We start from the raw sequence: 24,120 nt of genomic DNA, 5'->3' as shown, positions 1-24,120 counted from the left end.
GGGGAGGTTCGGGGGGAGGGTGTTCCCCCATATATAGGAATTTTTTTTATTCATTTATAATAATTATTATTATTATCATTGTTTTTTTTGTTGGAAATTTCAAAGGTAACTTGTGCCATTTTAAGCACATAAAATTCTTACCTTTGGAAACCTTATGGGGAGGGGGGGGGAGGGGTGTATCCACCCTCCTATATAATCCGTCAGTAATATTGATATAAATTTACAATGATAATTTTAGAGATCGTATACATGGAGATTCTTTTCTTTTAAGTGTGAAAACCTTTAGGTTTTTTCCTGGTTTCTTTAGGGGAGATTGGTCTAGCATTTTGTTTTTTGTTTTGGTTCTGTGCAACAAGTTCCGCCCTCGTACATATATGCAACATAAGGCCCATGGAATAGATAGAGTAAATCTATATAGTAGCATTTACCCCACCCCAATTATTGATTTCAATCGGAATGGTTTTATGAAACATTCTGCCCGGACCGTAGTTAATTCTATGGTCGATAATTTACTCCCAACGTGACCCTAAATTTAACCTGTGATATTGACCTTCAACTTGTGTCCTTGACCTGCGTATGGAAGGCAGACGAACAGAGGAGATATGACTTGTACATGTATATCTACATTTGATATCGAGATTATGAATCAATGTGACTATATCTACCTGTTGTATATAGTGCATAAGGCTATTTTGAATACTCCATAAAAGTTCAGTACAGGCATGCAGTTATTTCGGTTTTAATCACACACACACAAAAATAATCCAAACTCGCTTCCTTTTGAAGGGTAGGTAATATTACACTATATATACATGTACACATGTATAGCCGTCCCCTCACCAAAAAAAAAAAAAAAAAAAAAAAAAAAAAAAGCCCACACACAATTAAAAAAAATAGTGAATTCACAACCTTAATCTTTATTCGTGAAAAGATCTATTTACATTGTTAACTATATAACTGTATACAACATTTTCACCCATTCTAAATTTTCGCGCATTTCCAAACATTTCCTTCATGTTTTGACAAGTACACAAGGAAGGAGGGGTGAATAGATAAGACGAAAACTAAGAACAATCCAATGTGTATACCGCTATAGCTAACCGCCAAGAGGAGCTATGGGCGCGATTGTGGAGTGGGCCCCGGGCTGCGGGCGTTTGCTGTAAACGGTGATTTTCTCAGCAAGAGGTCCCGAACTGTGAAGAGAAAAAAAACACCTGTGTATGCATGAATACTGTAAACAAATAAATTACAGTAATATAGGTGGCTAAATCATCGTATTGACCTCAAAAACAGCAATAATTATATAATACTGTAAACAAATAAATTACAATGAGACGAAAACAAAAAGGGGCGTGACACCATTATCATGACTTCGACAAAATGAAGTTACATCGAATTTATGCATGTAAACTGAAAACAAACACTGTAAACAAAATGGCGCAACGTTGTAATATATAAATGGAATTAAACAGAAATTAAGTGGGGGAAAAAAGCTATAAAGAAACAAATAATCCACAGTTCACAGAGTGTAAATTGTGTATTCTGACACCGAATAAGTAAATTATGGATTTGAGGATTAAATTTATTTACCGCATGTACTGTAAAATACGTTAAACTAAACCGGTGTGTTAATAATACTGTATAAATAATTAAAGGCTTCATAATATATATATATATATATATATTTGTATATGCACAAATAAACAAACATTTATCTATTCTTGATTTGTTTATTTCCAAAGTACATGCATGTGAAAGGTACAGGTATAAATCACGTGACTTTCTCTAATGAGAAGAAATCGTAATATAACGATATACCAGGACCTCAGTTGTCTATATATGATTAGGTTGCCAATATTCTTCACACCTGATGTCAGGTGATCTCCTTACGTCAAAATTTATCACCTTTATGGCTGTGCATACCGATATCTACCGAAGTAAACGATTGGACTAAACAATACCATTATTAGTACACATGTCCTGAGATCCTTTATATTTAGTTTTATCTATAGTTTGTAACCTGATGAGCAACGAACATTTCATGAGCATTTCTTCTCTCATTACTAGTACGTTTTTGTCTTAAATACATCATTCTATTTATGTTTTTGTTTTAAAGTTTGTCTTCTGCTTCTTTTTTGTATAAAATATGTACATTTCACTTTAAAACATCTATAGGTCAAAAGTTGTGGCACTATAAATACCGAAAGCTGGTGTCGTCTCGATATGAGTGGAAAAAAAATCTCGAATAAGACAAAAACAATACGAGAAAACAAACAAATAAACAAACCACAGTAAGAGAAAACACAAGTCAACAACTGCTGAGATAACACCGACAATCAACACGAACAATAATGATTCAGTGATACCGACTTGTCAGGTATTTATGTCGACATGTCGTCTTTATGTCGACATGTCAGATTTTAATGTCGACATGTCAGATTTTTATGATTTTTATGTCGACATATCAGATCTATATGTCGACTTATCAGATCTATTTATTGACACGTCAGATTTTTATGTGGACATGTCAGGTCTTTTATGTCGATATGTCAGATTTTTATGTCGACATGTCAGATTTTTATGATTTTTATGTCGACATGTCAGATTTTTATGTCGACATGTCAGATCTATATGTCGACTTGTCAGATCTATTTATCGACATGTCAGATTTTTATGTCGACATGTCAGATTTTTATGTCGACATTTCAGATTTTTATGTGACATGTCAGATCTATATGTCGACTTGTCATTAAAATCGTTGCTCACTAGGTTGTAAAAATTGGACATGGACATGTTGATTTTTTTTACACACGTGAATAAGTGACAAGCGGGCAAAAATATCTGAAAATTCGATATAAAGTTCTCACAAGGGTGGCAGAACTATTTAACAAATTACAGAAACTTTGTATAGAATATATATAGAGTGATGCTGATCGTCAAATACTAAACGTTCCGAAATACTCACAGCTAACCTTTATATAACGGAAAAACATAAACGAAAAAGATCTGAGGATCTCGAACATTTAAAACATTGCGCTATGATTACTACATTGGATACTGGCTATTAAACAGAGAGAGAGAGAGAGAGAGAGAGAGAGAGAGAGAGAGAGAGAGAGACGTACAATTGACTTATGATGCCGTTGTTCTGTCTTCCTTCGAACGTATCTCCACCCGCCTCCACGGTCCACACAATGGTGTCCCCGGGCCGCCCTACCACGCCTAAGTGTTTTCCCGACAAACAAATTGGGGAAGTCTAGAAGGAAAATTCACGTCATTAACGTATTTTGATAATCAAAAAAAAAAAAAAAAAAAAAAAAAAAAAATAGAAATAATGTAACAATGACGTTAGTTTATTATTAATTTTGTAGTAGCAAGATTTAATTCGACTACAATGGTTTTGCATATTTACAATACTGATTTCTTGAAGTTTTTAAACTTAAATAGAAACAGCGAAAATATAGTAGCATGTAAAGTTTTGTTAAAGACGGGGATCACAGGGGATCCGGAGGAAGTTATAGGGGCTGTATCCCTCACCAGGAAGTTATAGGGGCTGTACCCCTCACCAGGAAGTTATAGGGACTGTACCCCTCACCAGGAAGTTATAGGGGCTGTACCCCTCACCAGGAAGTTATAGGGGGCTGTACCCCTCACCCCTCGTGCATTTAGTTTCTTAACAAAATGGTCAAATTTTGTCATTGTGGGGGTATACAACCCCTCCTCGTTTGGGCGGAAAAAATACCCCCCCCCCCCCAACAATTTCTGGATTCGTCCCTGGAGAGGGTGTAATATCAGCTTCAATATCAATATTCGTAGTAAAGACACGTGTACGTACAGGCGTGTAGGTCTTATACCCGAACACGGGTCCGGAGGTCGCGGGGTCACAGTTTCCTGGACATTGGCCTCTGCAATCAAACAAAAACATACAATGTGAATAGTGAAGTTCAACCTTCAAAAAGAATAACAAAGCGACAATTTTACACCGACATTTCCTCGGAGTAATCTCTTGTGCAAAATGTGTACATCTACGATGACCTTGATTCCACAGATGTTTTCTCAGGAATCAGTCATCTCATTCTTGAAGCAAGCTCATCATGAATGAGACTTCCCTTCATCGCTTCGCGAGAAGATGTCGGTTTTAGGGTAAGGTACAATTTCCTGATATATACATGTGATTACGTATCATTGTACTATCAATAGGCAAACTGTGGAAGAAGTAAAATCATAAATGTACAATTATAGAGGTTTAAATACGAATACAGAGTTTAAACATGATATATATGTAAGACTCCAAAGTGCGATGGGACTCCAAACCCCGATGATCTGCGCCAAACCCCGATGGTGTGACACGCCAAAGTGCGATGGTCCACACTCATGCGCCAAAGTGCGGTGGTCTGACACGCCAAAGTGCGATGGTGTGACACGCCGAAATCCATTGGTTTGTAATCGACACAGTGTTGTGGTACAGACTGTACCAACCGTGTGTTGTTTCACTAAAATATCAGTGCAAAATCCATGCATAAAAAATAAGTTCAACTTATTTCATTACCATCTAGAGTTGTCGTGTTATTAAACACAAAATTTTCCAACGCGAAATCGTATTGAATGTTTTGCATTATAGCATATTCTCAGGGTTTTATTACGTGTACGTCACAAGTAATAAATGATCATGAATTAAAGAATGTTTGGGCGAAGAAGATAGTTCGACAACAAATGTATATTGCCGTTCTCACTATCCTCAACCTTGCATACCTTGCCGTTGCTGTCGTCCGTGTTGCATTTCTTCGGTTTCATTTTGAAAGACGTTGAGAATGACGTCACAATGACGTAACGCCACAAAAGTTACTGAACTCCGCACCATCGGACTTTGGCGTGGCCATCGCACTTTGGCACAGATCAACGCACTTTGGCATGACCATCGCACTTTGGAGCGACCATCGCACTTTAGAATCTTACATATGCAAGGTGAAGATAACGAACAGTGATCAATCTCATAACTCCTACAAGCAATACAAAATAAATAGTTGGGCAAACACGGACCCCTGAACACACCAGAGCTGGGATCAGGTGCCTAGGAGGAGTAAGCATCCCCTGTTGACCGGTCACACCCGCCGTGAGCCCCATATCCTGATATATAGAGGGCATAAGATGAGGGAAGAGTTTATACCGTAAATACATATGTTAAACATGATTACAGAGATTAAACAGGAATATAGATGTTGTAACATGATACAGAGGTTAAAAAAATGAATACTAATGTTAAACATGAATACAGAGGTTAAAATATGAATACAGAGGTTACAACATGAATGTAGATGTTAAAACATATAGAGGTTAGACATGAATATATAGCTTATAACATGAATACAGAGGTTCAACAAGAATGTAGATGTTAAAACATGAATATATAGGTTATAACATGAATTTAGAGGTTATAACATGGATATCGAGATTAAAACATGAATACAAAGGTTACAACATGAATACAGAGGTTAAACCTGAATGTAGATGTTAAAACATATAGAGGTTAGACATGAATACAAAGATTAAACATGAATACAGATCTTAAAACACGAATTCAGAGTCATAATAGACTAAGAGTCTATAAGAATAAGTGTGTAAGAATACACTGTATAGAGGTTTAAAAACATGAATAATGATGTTAAACATGGATATTGCTACTGATGCCTACCCACATGCAACGCCGATTTTGGTGGAGCAATCCTTGAATGTCGAGGTACAGTTCAATGGCCCCATGTCTTTGTATACTGAATTGAATGGGAGTGGTTACAAATTTATAACTTGATAATTTGATTTTCAAGAGTACTGCAATTGTTTTAAAGTCGATATATATAAGGGGATGCAAATAATTAAAAAAAAAATTAACTGAAGTCGATAATTGTAGCTTAATTACTATACTCACCTAATGTATAATCTCCGGCGGTTCCTTGTGTATTCGTGCCATTACAGAGATAAAGTCCGGTGTCAGTTTCCCAGTTAAATCCAGTAATGATCAAATTTCCATTAGGAAGCATAAGGTATTTACTAGGATTTGAATTAAGAGGTGACGAATTAACCTTTTGCCACGTTAAGGTTGGGGCAGGATTACCACTTCCGGAACACTGGAGTTGAACATAAGTTTCCGAAGTAACCGGATGTTCTTCTTTGTTTGTTTGGACCACCAGGGGAACTAGTTATTACACAAACATCAAATCAAACAAGGTGATCCAAATATATGTACATGTAAATGAAAATGGTAAAATTACGCCGCCACATGAATGACGGATTTCTGAAACAATATGAAAATTCAATGCTCTATACCTATAACGTCAAGATGACCAGAGGCAGTGGCGGATCCAAATGAATTAGAGGCGTTGCAGAGATAGTTCCCCTCGCTGAATTGATCTACATGGGCGATAGTGATGGAACCGTCCGCATTGATTGTCACGTCTTTGGGGACAGCAGAACCCGTCTGAATGAATAGGGATTTATTTGGAAAACAAACAGACAATACATGTCGTCACTTTGAATATAATACTGAAATGGTGCCTATAACTGCGAATGTTAAAGAACGATGCTCACTACATGTAATATTTGGCCCTGTTTTTGACAGTCTAGTCTATACAATTTATTAAATGTAATTTGGTTGTGTTTTATCAAATATGTGACCTGAACATAACTAATAGAAATTTTAGAGGACACTTTTAGAATATGTATAACGTCACAAACAAATGCCCCCCACCCATTTTCTTTCAAATATCCAAAACTAACTTTTTGCAATGTTGCTGGTCTTCATGGGCACCATGTTTCGTTAACGATAGAAAACCCCATATATTTTTTTACATTCAATGTTGCAAATACGAGAAAATCGTTTTGGGCAATGCAATGAACCAGACCACCAATTCGATATAAAAAAGGTTTTATCCACCATTGCGAAATCCGCGCAAACTAGAGACTTAAAGTTACATAAACATCATAATATCATTCCAACAGATGTAGTATTGAAGGGGGAAATGGTTCCTGTGTTAAACTTTTAATACGCTTGTTGAATAACCAGCATATTCGGAGGGTGAACAGTTTTTCAACTCATTATATGGTAACTATGGCTCTGAAGGTTTTCTGACGTCACTCTGAATGGGCAATGTCATCTTGGCAAGCCAAAATGTGCCGGATAAGAACCCGCAGAATGGCTTGCGAGCAAGGAGGAAGGGAAGTCAAAGAAGGTAACAGTGGAAGGTTTACCTTCGGGAAAGTCCACGTGACGGATGGACTGGGGTTGCCGGCCACTTCACAGTGGAGGATCACCGTCTCACCAATGCTTGCGGTCTCTCTACCAGGGCCCGCCATTACTATAGGTTTAGCTGTAACACAAACACGACATATCTTTTTATATTCTAATTGCTTCTTTTTACTGAATGTTAATTTTACTTTATTGGCTCCACGAGTTACATTTTAATCGAGAGGCATTCGGAATTTCAACATGGCCACCCTTGCTTCTGATGTAATCTTAAGTTTTTATGTCCAGTAACAATCTTGGAAGAAGTATATGAAATAGATTCAAATAATTGAAATTACTATAAGTGATGAAATTCATTGCCTGGTTATCGTGTCGCTTTCATCAATTGCATATTTCAAGTACCTTTCATAAATATGCATTGTACCTACTATTATATAATAAAAAAATCGGGCGGGTAAAGCGACCCATGCATGCCTCTTGCTATTTCAAGTGAAGAATATAGAAGAATTTACTTGCAATGAACAGTGACGTTGGACGACCGACTCTCTGTTTCGTAATTATTTAATACATTGCAGGTGTACTGGCCAGAACTCAGTGCATCCGGGTTACTAATATGCAAAGTGCTCCGCCCACCACCAGTCTGTGCTTGTGACGTCACATTATGTCTTGTTCCGTCTGGACCAACATGGAACCACTGCACGCGCGGTGGAGGAATTCCCTTGAAAGTGCAGAGGAAATCTAAAGATGGCGTTGTTGAAGCTGTGACGTCAAGGGTTTTCGGGGTCAAACTCATTTGAATAGGATCTGGAATGAGATATTATAGTATATCAATGTTTGCAATCATCATTCGAATCAACTAAAGTAGGACAATATTGAATTAGAACGGTGATGCATGTGAGTTGCAAGTTTTTTCATCCGAATTGTTAGCCGGTTCGTTCACAATGGATATATCTAATTATCTGACTGCAGATACTTTTTTATTTATAGTGAACATATATATCATGCATATTTTAACTTCCTTTTAAAATGACTTTCATTTGTTAAAACTTTTATACCACCAGGATTTTCTTCAGAAAAAAACCACTTACTATGGTTGATGTATAAATATGAATGCCTTGTGACAACGCATCACCAAACTAGCCCATCACGTTTGATTAAAGCAGTCATAACTATTTATTGGTTCGCCGTTTTTACGTAATTATCAGTTTATTAAACTTCACGCATGCACAGAACGAAAACATTTGTTGCATATAAGAGGCAACAGGCAAACGTTGACACATCGAATTCCTGCAACTGGTATTTTGATTGATCCAAAATGATGTAGAGTATCTAAAATCAAGTCTTAATCTAAGTTGCATGTAACACTTTGTCTTTAATACTTCACAAATGTCACTACATATAGATAGACACATTTGTCACTAAATATAGATAGACACATTTGTCACTATATATAGATAGACACATTTGTCACTATATATAGATAGACACATTTGTCACTATATATTATATAGATAGACATATATGCCACTAGATATAGATAGATATATTTGTCACTATATATAGACACATTTGTCACTATATATAGATAGACAGATTTGTCACTATATATTATAGATAGACACATTTGTCACTAAATATAGATAGACACATTTGTCACTAAATATAGATAGACACATTTGTCACTATATATAATAGATAGACACATTTGTCACTATATATTATAGATAGACACATTTGTCACTATATATAGATAGACACATTTGTCACTATATATTATATAGATAGACATATATGCCACTAAATATAGATAGATATATTTGTCACTATATATAGACACATTTGTCACTATATATAGATAGACAGATTTGTCACTATATATTATAGATAGACACATTTGTCACTATATATAGATAGACACATTTGTCACTATATATTATAGATAGACACATTTGTCACTATATATAGATAGACACATTTGTCACGCGCATATTAATATAATGCAACATCATTCAGGACTGACAAATATTGTCTCTGTTTAAACCAGCATAAAGGTCAGATAACTCTTTGGACTGTATAAACCATTTTAAAGGGCATATAACTCTTGCTACTCTATCAACCATGATATAGGACAGATAACTCTTATCAATGCATTAACCCAATCTCAAGCTTTTCGGGCCTTTTGACAAGCGGAACCCCCCCCCCCCCCCACCCCCCATGATCTTGCTGGAAAGACCCGGGCAGTTACGACTGTGTATGAACCATTATATGACGCTGTAAAAAATAATTATAAAGAACAGTTAACTCTGTTCACTGCATTGGTGGATTTTAAGAATTTGAGAATTTTTATAATTTAATGCAACTATGTGCCTTTTATAAGAAAATTATCTAATCACAATTTCTATAAAGATTATGTATAAATATATCATAAATAATGTAGATCAATAAATTAACATATTAGTTCATCAAAACTGTGCTTTTTAAAGTAGAAATTTTTAGAGAACAAATTTATTTTAAGAGTAGCAGATGAACCGCAAACATAATCAGTTTATACATGTACAATTTAGCAATCTTCATCAAATCCCCAGCCCGACTCCCCGATACTACAGACAAATCCCTATTCCAACTCTCTGATACTACAGACAAATCCCTAGCCCGACTCTCTGATACTACAGACAAATCCCTAGCCCGACTCTCTGATACTACAGACAAATCCCTATTCCAACTCTCTGATACTACAGACAAATCTCTAGTACGACTCTTTAATACTACAGACAAATCCCTATTCCAACTCTCTGATACTACAGACAAATCCCTAGCCCGACTCTCTGTTACTACAGACAAATCCCTAGCCCAACTCTCTGATACTACAGACAAATCCCTAGTCCAACTCCCATACTACAGACAAATCCCTAGTTCGACTCCTTAATACTACAAACAAATCCCTAGCCCGATTCTCTGACACTACAGACAAATCCCTAGTACGACTCTCTAATACTACAGACAAATCCCTAGTACGACTCTCTGATACTACAGACAAATCCCTAGCCCAACTCTCTGATACTACAGACAAATCCCTAGCCCGACTCTCTGTTACTACAGACAAATCCCTAGTCCGACTCTCTGTTACTACAGACAAATCCCTAGCCCGACTCTCTGATACTACAGACAAATCCCTAGTACGACTCTCTGATACTACAGACAAATCCCTAGTCCGACTCTCTGACACTACAGACAAATCCCTAGCCCGACTTCCATACTACAGACAAATCCCCAGCCCGACTCTCTGTTACTACAGATAAATCCCTAGCCCGACTTTCTAATACTACAGACAAATCCCTAGCCCGACTTCCATACTACAGACAAATCCCTAGTTCGACTCCTTAATACTACAAACAAATCCCTAGCCCGACTCTCTGATACTACAGACAAATCCCTAGTCTGACTCTCTGATACTACAGACAAATCCCTAGCCCGACTTCCATTCTACAGACAAATCCCTAGCCCGACTTTCTAATACTACAGACAAATCCTTAGCCCGACTTCCATACTACAGACAAATCCCTAGTTCGACTCCTTAATACTACAAACAAATCCCTAGTCCGACTCTCTGATACTACAGACAAATCCCTAGTCTGACTCTCTGATACTACAGACAAATCCCTAGCCCGACTTCAATACGACAGACAAATCCCTAGCCCGACTCTCTGATACTACAGACAAATCCCTAGTCTGACTCTCTGATACTACAGACAAATCCCTAGCCCGACTTCCATACTACAGACAAATCCCTAGCCCGACTCCCTAATAGTACAGACAAATACCTAGCCCGACTCTCTGATACTACAGACAAATCCCTAGTCTGACTCTCTGATACTAAAGACAAACCCCCTAGCCCGACTCCCTCATACTAAAGATAAATCCCTGGCCCGACTCCCTAATAATACAGACAAATCCCTAGTTCGACCTTATTACTACAGTTAAATCCCTAGCCCGACTCCCTAATAGTACAGACAAATACCTAGCCCGACTCTCTGATACTACAGACAAATCTCTAGTACGACTCTCTGATACTACAGACAAATCCCTAGTCTGACTCTCTGATACTACAGACAAATCCCTAGTCTGACTCTCTGATACTACAGACAAATCCCTAGCCCGACTTCCATACTACAGACAAATCCCCAGCCCGACTCTCTGTTACTACAGACAAATCCCTAGCTCGACTTCCATACTACAGACAAATCCCCAGCCCGACTCTCTGTTACTACAGACAAATCCCTAGCCCGACTCTCTGTTACTACAGACAAATCCCTAGCCTGACTTCCATACTACAGACAAATCCCCAGCCCGACTCTCTGTTACTACAGACAAATCCCTAGCCCGACTCTCTGTTACTACAGACAAATCCCTAGCCCGACTCTCTGTTACCATAGACAAATCCCTAGCCCGACTCTCTGATACTACCGTATCCTGTCTGACTAGTAAAAAATCTTGATTGAATAAATTGCTTTGAATTTAAAACTTAACAATAGTTTTTTCGGCATTTGAGTCTGATTTGTATGTGTCAATCATTACAATGCGGTGAACAATATTATCCCTTTTATGTTTAAGCTCTATATTTACGGGCTATTAAAAACTTCATAATGACATTCAGGTGAAGAAAATCTGTAGAGTCAGTTTGCATAGGGCTAGTATTTCATCAGAAGTTTTCGTAAATATCAATTACTTTTTTATGAAGAAATTGACTGTCGGTATATAAAAGAAATTGAATATCGGTATATAAATTGATGACTGAATAAATTAAGGAATGAGATTTCTAAACAATGCGTTCATGTCACGAAAGTTTATTTGATGTCAAATTGAGATGTATACAGGGCCGTAAATTACATGGAGGCGGAGGAGGCAGCTGCCTCCTCCAACTTTTGAGCCAAAAAAAATTAAAATTTAAAGTTCATTAGAATTTATGTTGTTTCCAATAACTAAGAACATGATACCTCCCTTAAAAAGCATTCCAAATCTTTCTTTTAGAATGAGTTAGTCAAGTAACATCTTAGAAGGCCCTAGAATCAAGGATTTTGCACGAAACGTGTTCAGTGTGCACAAAATGTGCTCAGCGTCTGGGGGCCTGGGCGGCCCCCAGACCCCCGCCTAATTTCCTGCCTCCTCCAAATTGAAGGTTAATTTACGGCCCTGGTATATAAATCCTTATTTTCCCTATATCTTCTACCTTTCGATATAAAATTATGGACGTCACCCATGTCTCCCATAAAGATGCTAGACACAGTCAGCGAGCGGCGTTATCTAACACGACTTGATAAAGTTTGAAAAAAATACATCGTTTCTTCGGGAATTAGATTGCAGCAATGATATCGACTGTAAATTTTTTAAGACATGCCATTTCCGAAACAGAAATTGAATGAAGCAAAATAACGTTATAGTTAAAAGCTAATCACACCTAAATAGTTCTGGAAATTGAAGCTATGAAAAGAATAAAAGAACTCTTTATAGATTTTATCCACCACAATTTGTTAGCTTAATGGAGTTAAGAGATTTCTTTAAAAAAATTTCGTGAGACAACCCCTAAAATAGTTTAATGAAGCTTCAAGATACTATGAAATACCCTCCCCCTCCTTTAGACATTTTTTTTTTTTGCGGAAACGATCTTTTTCAACAATTGTCAAAGAACGTTTCTGAAACTAGAAATCGTTAATTATGAATTCTAAATTAAAACAAAAGTAAACATTTTCTTGGTGTAATACTACTGGTGAATTACAATCACGTTTTACAATTATGTTCACTAAAACACTATTAGTTTTACACCAGTTGATAAAATACAACAAAACAAGGGAGCAGCACCCTGCACTCACTGGGAACCCGAGAAAACATGCCTCTCAATTTTTTTTCTACCAATAGTGAAACCCTGGATCCACTTACGCACTGTATTGAAATTAGGAATGTTTAAGGAAACTCAGTTTTTAAATATGTTACAACCAATACAATCTTGACAGGGAAAATCATTAATCTTGCTGTGATACATGACAATCTGGAAAAGCCTGGTGGGATACAACATGTGTGGGGTCACCTGTACTATAGGCAGTTACTGAGCAGACAAATATTTATAACGCCAGAAATCACTGATATTGACTACTATATACAAATGCATTCATACCAGCGTGAGTTTCGATATATTAGAAATAAAAGGATTCATACAGGTTTCATTATTATGATGTCAACCAGAGGCAAGAATAATTATAGAGTGCCACCCGTCATGAGTAGCAAAATGAAAGCACAGCATAATTATATCTGAAGTGGGCTCTCCATAAGTGTGTATGTAAAAAACGGATATATATTGAATTCAGTGACCATTTTGATAGCTTTTTGTTGGACTGAATATATTTTCTGTGGAAATTCATAAATAGCAATACGGAAGCATATATTTTTCATGTGATCAGTTCATGGTAACAAAGGAATTGGACCAAAAACATGACCTATTTAGTGAAATCACTCCGTATGTTCAGTCTAGCATGGCCTATTTAGTGAAATCAACTTGTGTTCAGTCTAGCATGATATGTTTAGAGACACCCCCCTTTGTTCAGTCTAGCACTACCTGTTTAGAGAAATCACTCCATGTTCAGTCCAGAATGACCTATTTAGTGAAATCACCCTGTGTTCAGTCCACCATGACATATTTAGTGAAATCACCCTGTGTTTAATCTAGCATGGCCTATTTAGTGAAATCACTCTGTGTCAGTCTAGCATGACCTATTTAGTGAAATCACCCTGTGTTCAGTCTAGCATGACTTGTTTAGTGAAATCACCCCGTGTTCAGTCTAGCATGACTTGTTTAGTGAAATCACCACGTGTTCAGTGTAGCATGACTTGTTTCGTGAACTCACCACGTGTTCAGTGTAGCATGACCTTTTTTAGTGAAATCACCACGTGTTCAGTGTAGCATGACCTTTTTTAGTGAAATCACCACGTGTTCAGTGTAGCATGACTTGTTTCGTGAAATCACCACGTGTTCAATGTAGCATGACTTGTTTCGTGAAATCACCATACATGTGTGCAGTCTATTTACCTACTACAACCAGGTAAACGTGTTTCTCTTGATTCCCAAAAATGTTATTTGCCATGCACGTAAACATCCTGCTGTCAAGATACTGTGCATTGCTGATTTCCAGTCCCTCTGGGGTCTGCACATAACGCCCGTGCTGTGTCGGATCCACCCCAGGGTTCCACTTAGTATCCGCCTTCGGAGCCCCGGATGTTTTACAGGGAAGCGTGATGTCATGTCCGTGTTCGACTGTTATGATGTCATTACTTGGACCCTCGATTGCTGGAGCAGCTACAATAAAATCTGATTGTTTACAAATTTGAATAAAAAAAGAAATCAAATTTTCTGCCTCTGAATTAGACTACAGTGTGGGAGCGCGGTCTGTTTGTCCGTCTTGGTCAGTCAGAATATTTGAACTATACAAGATACTTTCGGTCAATAGAAAGGTCATGGTCACATAGTCACATCCTCCCTTTTTATAATTGTTTATTTTTTCTCTTATTTGTAAATTTTTTTTTCTTCAATCATTTTGTTATACTTTCATGTACTATATTAATTTTATTTTGTCATAACTGACCTTTGACCTATGGAAAGGGCTTACATATATAGGCATTGTGCCTGCTGCCTAATCCTATTTATGTATGTACTTTCTATATATACATGAATGAAATAATGTTGAAATTAAAAAAAAAAAATGGCCAAAGCTTTAATTCCGTTCAGGGCGAAGGTCAGATTGACAAGTTTAAAGGTCATGATTAGAATTTTACCATGCACGCTAGAGAAAAAAGTATTTCACAACCACATCTTACAAAAAAAGCTTTATTAATTCATTGGGGGAAAATGAAAAATATTAAAATAAAATAAAAATACTATACCTAAAGTGGTGCAGCACAGATCTAGGTCCTTACGAGTAGGGGTTGAACCTTTGACCCCTGGAGGTCCTTGAGGGCCAATATCACCTCTGTCTCCTATGTAAAATTTATTTATATACCACTCTTATTAAAAACTACAAGGAAATCACAATCGTCATGCAGTTTCTGGACAATTTCTTTTCTTCTGTTTTACGAGTATTGCAAATGCCTTCCTTCAGACAGCCATGTTTACATTGGCATGATAACCGAGAAATGTCATTTCTACAGATTCATGCAGAGTTGGAAATAATTGACTGCTTTTACAAATGATGTACCGAAAAAAGACCCAGACCTTTTCATGGGTTTATATTTACTCGCACTGACGGCCTGCGGATCGATATTTATTTTGAATGATGCATCAAAAAGCATCAAATTTTTTATCAAATACTAACGATCAACAAATCAAAATAGCTAATATATATGGTAAAAAAAAGTTGATAAATTAATATCGTGCACTTTACAAATAATGGTGGACTATTTTGAGGCCGATTCAAATTGAAAACAAATATTACCATTCTCTCACCAGAGGGCGCGTTACGCAAGGTTCACTTACACGGGATTTTATGTTAGTTTTCTCATCCGCCAAACAGATGCTATTCCCGTTAAGTAGGGTTATAAAATGACAGTCACACCGTAAACGTATTTACCTTTTTCTCCACGAGGTCCAGGGTTACCCTGTAAACCCAATAAACCAGGTTCGCCTTTCGGACCCGGTGGACCGATGGAACCAGAAGTACTTATAGTTCCGGAATCACCTTTTGGACCCGGGGATCCCACCAATCCCGGATCTCCCTTCAAACCTTAAAGAGAGATGTAGGAATGCTGTTTGTAATAGAATTGTACTGTAAATATAAACTTTTCAATGAATGTATTATCAACCAAATAAAAGAAGACTCACCCCCACCCCCACCCCCACCCCCACCCCACCCCTAAAAAAAAGGAAGAAATCTCCCAAAGTTTTAATGTTGGTTTGATAGTTTAAAATACATGCTTATACTGAGTCATCTACATTTAGAATATCAAACCCGATAAATACTCTTATTCCATTACGCTTCGTCTGTTATAAATAACTAACTTTGCATGTTTAAATAATGGATAATGAACGGTGTCAAAAAAGTCCCCACCCCCTCCCGTGTTTCTACGCGCCCGTCTTATTTATAAACCTCCTTCTAATAGTTAAAAAAAAAACCCAGAAACCAAAGTTCATGAAGTTTCCCCTTCTCTTTCTTTGATCTTGTAACGATTTACCTCTATCTCCTTTCAAGCCCTGGTCACCTTTAGGACCTACAATAAATCAGAAAATTGATAATTGAGGACACGTTGTCTCAGGTCTATAACGACATGTTGTAACGTAAACGAGGGTTTATCCTGACATTTGACCGCTACGTTTTTTTTTATGCGCAGACATTCTCCTACCTGGCAGACATATTTTGGACGCATTTCCACACCTTGACATCAACACATCCAGCTGAAAAGAAGCCACTTAAGTATTCAGAACAGTGATTCTCAGTGAGGCAATATATCATGATATTATATGATGTAATATAATATACACTTAAGTATTCAGAACAGTGATTCTCAGTAAGGCAATATATCATGTTATTATATACTTTCATTTCCATCTCTACTTTTTTCTTTAAAAGTTTGCGGGTATATATCACACGATATATGCCCGGAAACTGGCTGGCAAACATTACGTCACAATCAATACACAAGTAAATTACTACGCCGTTAATTTTCAATTTTTTCGTGTTTTTCATCTTTTACTCAGTTAAACCAATAAAGAAATTGTTAAAAATAAAATTATTGTTAGTTTCTAAATGAAATTGAAAGTATATAATAAAAAGGTTATAGGCCAATCCGAAAACATGAGTTATCTTTCCTTGATCCGGAACGTAGTGTCCTTGCGTAACAGTAGTTTAAGACTTCCGGGTAGTATATTCGAGAAGCGTCATTATCAACAGTGCAGAAGACCGCAAAGATATTGCTGTATAATTTTACAACTTAATCATGCCAACAAATATGTTAACGTTATTAAAAAATCCCAATGCATAAGTTTACTTCATATACGTGAAAATAACCAACGTTGCATGTAAAAATAATAGAAAATTAATGTTGTAAGTAGAGGAGGACCCCCCCCCCTCCCCGATAGAATGTTCTATCGTTAAAGTGATGTAATTTCCTACGGCGGGCCTGTCATGAGACGCAGTTAGATTATTCTAACTACCCTTCCCCCTCCCACTTTCCAGGATTTCACGTGTTTTATGACTGAAATTAGTATATATTATATATTGCATACATTTCATCAGGATCTTTAGCCTGTGTTTCAATAGTCAGATTTATAATAAAATATCAGAAGTTACTTGTTCAATATCAATGTAGTACATTCAGCGATAACAGTTCTGCCACGATGAACGTCTAGGTATGTCGGACTGATACCTCTAGATTTTGAAAATGTCCATCTCTTTGATTGGCGAGTAAAATTTATCCCAGCCTGTACTTGTAAGTGAGAGTCCACAGACAGATTTCCAGCTGACTACTCACAAATTTTATACAGTTTCAAATACAAGTATAACCATAAAGAAATTCATCGTCACAAACCATCTTTAAACTGACATTTACACATACAATTGTTTTGAAAATAAAATAACTTATAATTGAACGCCCTGAATTTATAGTCGGCAAGAGTGTGTACCTGTAAATACAGCCATTTGGGGTAAAATATTTGGAATTTTACTCAAATTATTTTGTAAATTTGTGGCGAAAAGGGGGATCTAAATCTGTCATTGCAATTTCTGTTATGACACGATACGTGCCTATATATAATCACTTACATTTCAAAGGGGCTAAAACGAATAAAAGAGGGAAGATACAGAGACGTCAAAAGCATTTTATTGGGGGTTAAACTTACCTTCCCCCAGAAAGTACATTTGAGAATATACCCCCCCCCCACCCCCGGATCACACAGGTCTATGAAAAACAATTTATATCAATCGAGCAATATTGAATAAAATTAATTAATTTTTTTTATTTAACTACCTATTTTTCTGCATTTTAAACATATCAGTTGATATTTTAAAACAATTTCAGCCTCATGCTGCAGTGTACAAATGATTTGCACACAGAATGAACACGTCCAGGTACTTTGGAAAAAGTTACCCAAACATTGCGATCTGGTTTATTTTTGAAAGAATCGATTGGTAGTGGTGGAATAATTTTAGCGCTGATAAAACAATGAGAGCGTTGATTTCCTAATTTAATTGATTTTTTTCTTTTTTTTTGGAGAGGGGGGGGGGGGCATGTTATGCAAGATCTTTGCACGTGTCGATCCTCGTAAAAACCCGAGCTTTGAGTTGATGAGATACCATCATCTCTTGAGAATCAGAAGTTCTGTTCTGATTTCATACAAAATAATTATGTCAGTCGTTATTGGAGACATATGTAAACAAATGAATGTCTGCGTGATTTCCAATATTCAGTTTTTAACCCCACCCCCCACCCCACCCTCCACCCCCCAACCCCCGAAAAATCACAGCCGACTCGATCAAGAAATTCGTTTTTGTTTCCATTAACATTTTCTTACTCTCTCGTACAAATGATTTCAACTGTTTACGATTTTGAACAACACCCAAATATAACTCTTATAATATATGCGCAGCCTGAGTGTGTTACTACCCGGAAGTTGTCATATTCACACTAAATGTAAGAATACAAAGAGAGATAACTCACGTTTTCGGAAAGGCCTATAGACTTCGTATGGGAAAATATGACGACCTCATTTTTTGTCGCGGACGGACCTCGCAAGCTCGGTCCGTCTACGCGCCAAAAAACTCGGTCGTCATATTTTCCCATACAAAGTCTATAACCTATAAATATTATATGATGTAATGTAATATACACTTAAGTATTCAGAACAGTGATTCTCAGTAAGGCAATATATCATGATATTATATGATGTAATGTAATATACTGACGGACTCTAAAAACGGCACAGTCAATATGTTTCTGTTGTTACTTATTATTCACTAATTCAAAATCTGTGGCATATAATCTTTGGTAATAAAAGTCTAACAACCACCGGTTTTAAACGTCATTGTAATTCCTCGAGAGGCTGCATGTGAAATGGAACTGAAGAGGGGTGCCTCAGTTAACTACTACCGGACGTGTCCACCATTCGCGTCGATAAGCGACATGCCCTTGACTGACAGACTCTGTGAATGGTCCCTAGGGGAATTTTTGTTGTTCTGCCACTATTCCAAATTCTTTCGGATTCTGAGGCTGGCGGCTGCGCACACGACTATCTAGCCCGTCCCACAAATATTCAATCAGGTTTAATGCAGTCCGCGGACATTTGGGGTTAATTAAGAACGTTGACACCGTTCATTTGAATGACATTTTGAGTGCACGCGCATTGCCCTGTTAAAAGATTTATCCTTCGCTTTGCTTTTGTTTATGCTGCTGCAGTAATGATACTAGCGCAGGCTGGAGAATTTCGTCCACATATCGTCTAGCAGTTAAAGTCCCATTCAAAAGTACCAACAGTGGGCGAAAATTCGTGTTTATTGCACCCCAGACCAGGACGCTACTCCACCCAATTTGCCGTGTCCCTGGATCTCATTCTCCACATTATATGTTTGTTATACACCGTTCATGTTCACAGTTTAACTGATTTTAATCTCTGCTGTTGGTTTTGCATTATTCTGCAATTACCAGCAGAAATGTCTTATCACGACAAAACTAGCTTTAACATTTTCATTAACTTTGAATAGTGCTCAGCTACTCACATCATGGACAACATGTTTTTTTTAAACCAGCACGATGTATGGTAAGTAAAATTTGTAAGAACTATCATAAAAGTTTCATGGAGAAAATATTTGGAAGATGCGTTGTGTTTTTTAAAGTCCGACACTATATACATGTATATATAATACTATAACATTTTTGTGGGTTATTTTCGTTATCAGACTAGTGTCTCAGTCTGGTCTCTCTGTTTGTGGGTTATTTGGTTTACATGTCTGTGTGTTATTTGATGTACCTGTTTCTGGGTTATTCGGTTTACTTGTTTCTGGGTTATTTTGGTTTACCTGTTTCTGGGTTATTTTGGTTTACCTGTTTCTGGGTTATTCGGTTTACCTGTTTGTGGGTTATTTTGGTTTACCTGTTTGTGGGTTATTCGGTTTACCTGTTTCTGGGTTATTCGGTTTACCTGTTTCTGGGATATTTCCTGTAGTAGACTAGTGTATTGGTCTGGGGTTAACTGCCGCTTGTTCCTGAATACTCTTTCACTCTGTCAATTCAAAAAGAAACCATTAGCTTACAGACTATGTAAGGGTTTTCAGGTGCATGAAGGAGTTTTGAGAATTTTGACCTTAACGTTTATACGGCTGGGCATTAAAGTGGGAGGGGGGGGGTGCTATATCATATTATATATATTATTAACAATCATATTAGACACGCAAAATTCTGTAATTGATATATCAAAATATAGAAAAATGCTCATAAAATTGACTTAAGGTACGTAATTCCCCATACCACATCTTAATATTGAAAGCCCGACAAATTTCTATCAAAATATGCATGTATTTTGTCGAGGAAGAAATTCATGAAAGAATGTGTTTAGCGGACTTTCCCAGAGTACAGCCGCTTCTAAAAATAGAACACAACACTTAAAACCACGAAATGTCAATATACACAGGTTTTGAGACATTGTCTTTATTTAAATAGTGGAAATATGTTTCTTTTATATCAATTGAAGAAAATGGATTGAATTTGACTGTTTTTAATAATTTTTCATTTACTAAACCATGCTGTTGGTTTCAAAGAGATGAACATGCACGTATAGTAGTCCAAATTTTAACTTCATAGCCTACCATATCCGGAAAATTGTGACCCCTGAAACCTACAGTTTACAGATATTTAAAACAGTTTAATATGCTTTACCTTTACACTCCAGCAATCATTTGACATAAAAAGTAGATGGGACAGCGGACAATTTGAGAGCCCAATGATCCCCTCTATGTTAAAAAACTTGAAAACACGCATTTTGGAAAACAGTGTCTAAAATTCTTATCCCTGGAAACATGTTTCATTCATCATTTACATTACTAAATTACCATTTCAAGAAATATTACAGGGTGGTTTTTGAAACAGTTTTTAAAAACATTAAAGCTTTAAATCCCTTTTAGTGAAATCAGATCCTCCGGTGTTTCCGACAAGCTCGGGATAGGTGCCTTGATGTTGTTTCTCCACTTGCTGGAAAAGCACGCGAATGCGATTCTACACAAGATTACTTTTCGTTTTCTCAAGATAAAGGAAAGTAGCATGGGCTAATTTCGCAAGAAAGGCTACAGGAGGTTGCTTTTCATTTTCTCGTTTCTCATTAGTGAGACGCAAAACATGTTTTTCATCCACATGCGGTGGGTACGAATGCTTATCGTTGCCTTCATCTTTTACCTAAAGGATGATTACCAGACATCATGCAGCCACCCGAACTTCAGGGAAACACAAATTTAGTAAGTTTGAGAATTTGATAATAAAATAGGTCAAACAAAAATCGATAATCACCAGATTCATAGATTAAAGTATCACTCGTGCAGAACAAATAAAAAATAATAATTTCATATTTGATTTAATGGCTTAATCAAAAATAATATTATTTTTGATATGGTCAGTTGAATGTATATCAACGGCTGCTATAAACAAAATTTACGCTTTCATAACTTTATCCTTATTTACATAGCCATTCTATAATATGTATATACATATTGTACCCACCAAAACGTTCAACAGAATACTGAACGTACCTCCATCACAGAAGAACTGATATCTCCGAAGTTCCGTATTATAACCTATCGTTAACATCGATTTTCAATACACTTCATACACAAATCACCGGTAATTATGTAATTAAATTGTGAATGAGAGAAAGAAGCCAAACAAATCGTTCCAGTATACCAAACAAATCGTTCCAGTATACCAAACAAATCGTTCCAGTATATCGTAACACTGTACATAATTACATCATAACAATAACATAATTACTTGATTGGGTTATGTCCTCATTAATTAGTGTACAAATGTGATTTATTTTTCTAGTTAAACCATGATTTGGATATACTTTGCTAAACCCAGTGGGGGTGTGGGGGTGTTCCGGACTCCCCGAGCTCCCTATAGATCCTCGCATATTCGGTCCTATGCTATGTTATATACATTATACATGTTTGGACTTGCTGACAGGTGGTTTTAGATATACCGTTATCAAGACAACAGCAATGCATACAAGATTTATATCAATCGCAATGTTAATATCCAGATTGGAGATTTGGATCGTGGCGATTTGGTCGTTTAGCGCACAAATGTAATATAACTATTTCTTTCATATAGCATAATGGTATGATTTCCAGGTCCTGACCCCCATGTGACCTCCTCTAAATCCGAGCATACACTTACATGTAATCAAGATACAGGGCTGAGAGTGGATGTGATCGGCCAACGAGGGATATTTATTCCTCCTAGACGCCTGATAATAATAATATTTATTTAATATAGCGTCCTGTATGACTATAAATAACCACTTTAAAGTGCTGCACACAATAAAAATGATACAGCATGTTATAAACGTAATAAAAGGAAATTATAATAGCATTAAAACAGATAATATCAAAACAATGCTAGAAAAACATCAATAATGTGAAGTAAAATTACTGAAATCTAAAACATGATATGCATGAAAAAAGTTCCACGCCGTGCAATCAAATGATATAAGATACAATGGTTGAAATATACAAATATACACTTGAAAAAGTCATGTTAAAACCGATGGTAAAGAAACCATAAAGATTTAACCACCTATAATATTAATAATATGCAAGTCTAAAAAGATGTGTCTGATCCCACCTCTGATGTTTTTAGGGGGTCTGGGGTTTGTCTTTTGTATTATTTCACTTCATAGGATTTATCGGATTGTTCGTTATCTTCATACTGTAAGTTTCCCCATAGAAATAATCAAATATCTCATTTTTTTCTCTCATAATGATGAAATTTAAAATGAAAAAAAGAAAACCCAGAATTTGTGACCGAACAGGATTTGACTAAATCTTAATTTATCACTGTAGCGTATTTAAATTCAATGAAAGTACAATGGCCATATTCTGAATAAATTCGCATTAACGAGAAAACGCGAGATCTATCGTGATTTCACATTGATAAGAGATATGGAAAAGTTTTGTATTGTATTAGGATATCTTCGTCTTTTACGCGACTCTCCAAAGCGGGACATTTATTTGTAATTTAATTCATCTTGTGAGATGTTGATCCTTACGTGTATCTTTAGTATCATTACGCATACTCTACGCATGCGCACAACAGCAACATCGTGTCTCCACATCCCTTGAAAATGGATGGAGATAATCAACTAGTATTTACTGAAGAAATGCATAGTTCTGTGTATTACACGCACACACATCAACATGGCACTACTTAATCTTCTTGATAAATATCTTCTGCAAAAATGTCGAAAATGAAAATGCTTTTTAGTTAAACACCAGTCAAACGTTTTGTCTTGAAGTACCTTTGATTTCAAATCGTCGTCGGTTAGACCAACCTCGAAAAGGACATGTTCCTTTTCAAGTATGGCTACTCTAAATTTGAGATCCTCTAATCCCTTGTACTGGAGAAACAAAAACACTGCAGTCAACACATATAACACGATAAAACTGGTCATCAAAATCAATGTCGCCCAGTTTGTTTTTTTCGGCGTGGTGCCATTTTTGTCGTCCGAATTTCCTCCCTTCATTTTCGTCGGATCACACGAAAACAAAGGAAGATAGAGCGGTAATAAGATAACGTAAGCGATTTAGTTAGGGAGAGCAGAAAGGTCTGCGGGGTCAGCGGTCCTTATCTTTGTGTGTCAGTACGTTCTC

The 24,120-nt window shown here is 36.7% G+C and overlaps 2 protein-coding genes across 2 annotated transcripts in view; one reads left to right on the top strand and one right to left on the bottom strand.

Annotated features, from left to right (window-relative positions):
* LOC125662394 (uncharacterized) overlaps positions 1-24,120 on the top strand; it is a 1,158,266-nt gene that overhangs the window by 976,053 nt on the left and 158,093 nt on the right. The gene's annotated exons all lie outside the window — the stretch shown is intronic.
* On the bottom strand, positions 902-24,049 carry LOC125661671 (hemicentin-2-like). The gene is made up of 15 exons (XM_048893766.2): positions 23,769-24,049; positions 20,406-20,486; positions 16,616-16,667; positions 16,448-16,483; positions 15,847-15,999; positions 15,164-15,256; positions 14,313-14,579; positions 7,751-8,038; positions 7,240-7,358; positions 6,319-6,469; positions 5,921-6,187; positions 5,690-5,765; positions 3,833-3,902; positions 3,123-3,253; positions 902-1,193 (listed from the first exon to the last, which is right to left on the bottom strand). Exons 1-15 carry the CDS (start codon positions 23,991-23,993, stop codon positions 1,097-1,099), a joined length of 2,106 nt encoding a protein of 701 aa, XP_048749723.2. The 5' UTR covers positions 23,994-24,049; the 3' UTR covers positions 902-1,096.

This window comes from Ostrea edulis, chromosome 8 (assembly GCF_947568905.1).
Source record: "Ostrea edulis chromosome 8, xbOstEdul1.1, whole genome shotgun sequence".
In the NCBI taxonomy this organism is placed as follows: Eukaryota; Metazoa; Mollusca; class Bivalvia; order Ostreida; family Ostreidae; genus Ostrea; species Ostrea edulis.
The sequence above is the reverse complement of the archived record's forward strand: the minus strand, read 5'-3'. Positions and strand labels throughout refer to the sequence as shown.

Coding starts and splice junctions, on each gene's coding strand:
- LOC125661671 (XM_048893766.2), bottom strand. CDS start 23,993: ATGAAGGGAGGAAATTCGGACGACAAAAATGGCACCACGCCGAAAAAA. Junction 20,487..23,768: donor ACGACGATTTGAAATCAAAG/GTACTTCAAGAC, acceptor TTGAATTGACAG/AGTGAAAGAGTATTCAGGAA. Junction 7,359..7,750: donor GTCCAACGTCACTGTTCATT/GCAAGTAAATTC, acceptor TTTGTGTTACAG/CTAAACCTATAGTAATGGCG.